Genomic DNA, 205 nt, shown 5'->3' on the forward strand with positions numbered 1-205 from the left:
GTGTTGCCTCTGCTGAGGGGGCTGGTTGTGTGGGGGCGGCTGTTTTACCCTTGCGTGCTGCTGCTGCTTGTGTTGCTGCTGCTGCTGCTGCTGGTGCGGCAGCGGCTGCTTCCCTTGCTTCTGCTGCTGCTTCGCTGGCCACTGTTGCTGTTTATTAGCGCCACCATGCTGTTTAGACTGCTGCTGCTGCTGTTGCTGCTGCTGC

At 60.5% G+C, this 205-nt stretch overlaps 1 protein-coding gene across 1 annotated transcript in view; it reads left to right on the plus strand.

Moving 5' to 3' along the window:
- Window positions 1–205, plus strand: part of EMH_0018670 (uncharacterized protein) — a gene marked incomplete at both ends in the record, with an annotated part of 2,103 nt that overhangs the window by 1,321 nt on the left and 577 nt on the right. Inside the window, one exon of the mRNA XM_013501192.1 lies at window positions 177–203. Coding sequence (XP_013356646.1) covers window positions 177–203 — 27 coding nt within the window. The remainder of the gene's footprint in view (window positions 1–176; window positions 204–205) is intronic.

Source organism: Eimeria mitis, genomic scaffold (assembly GCF_000499745.2).
Source record: "Eimeria mitis Houghton genomic scaffold, Emh_scaff649, whole genome shotgun sequence".
NCBI lineage: Eukaryota > Apicomplexa > Conoidasida > Eucoccidiorida > Eimeriidae > Eimeria > Eimeria mitis.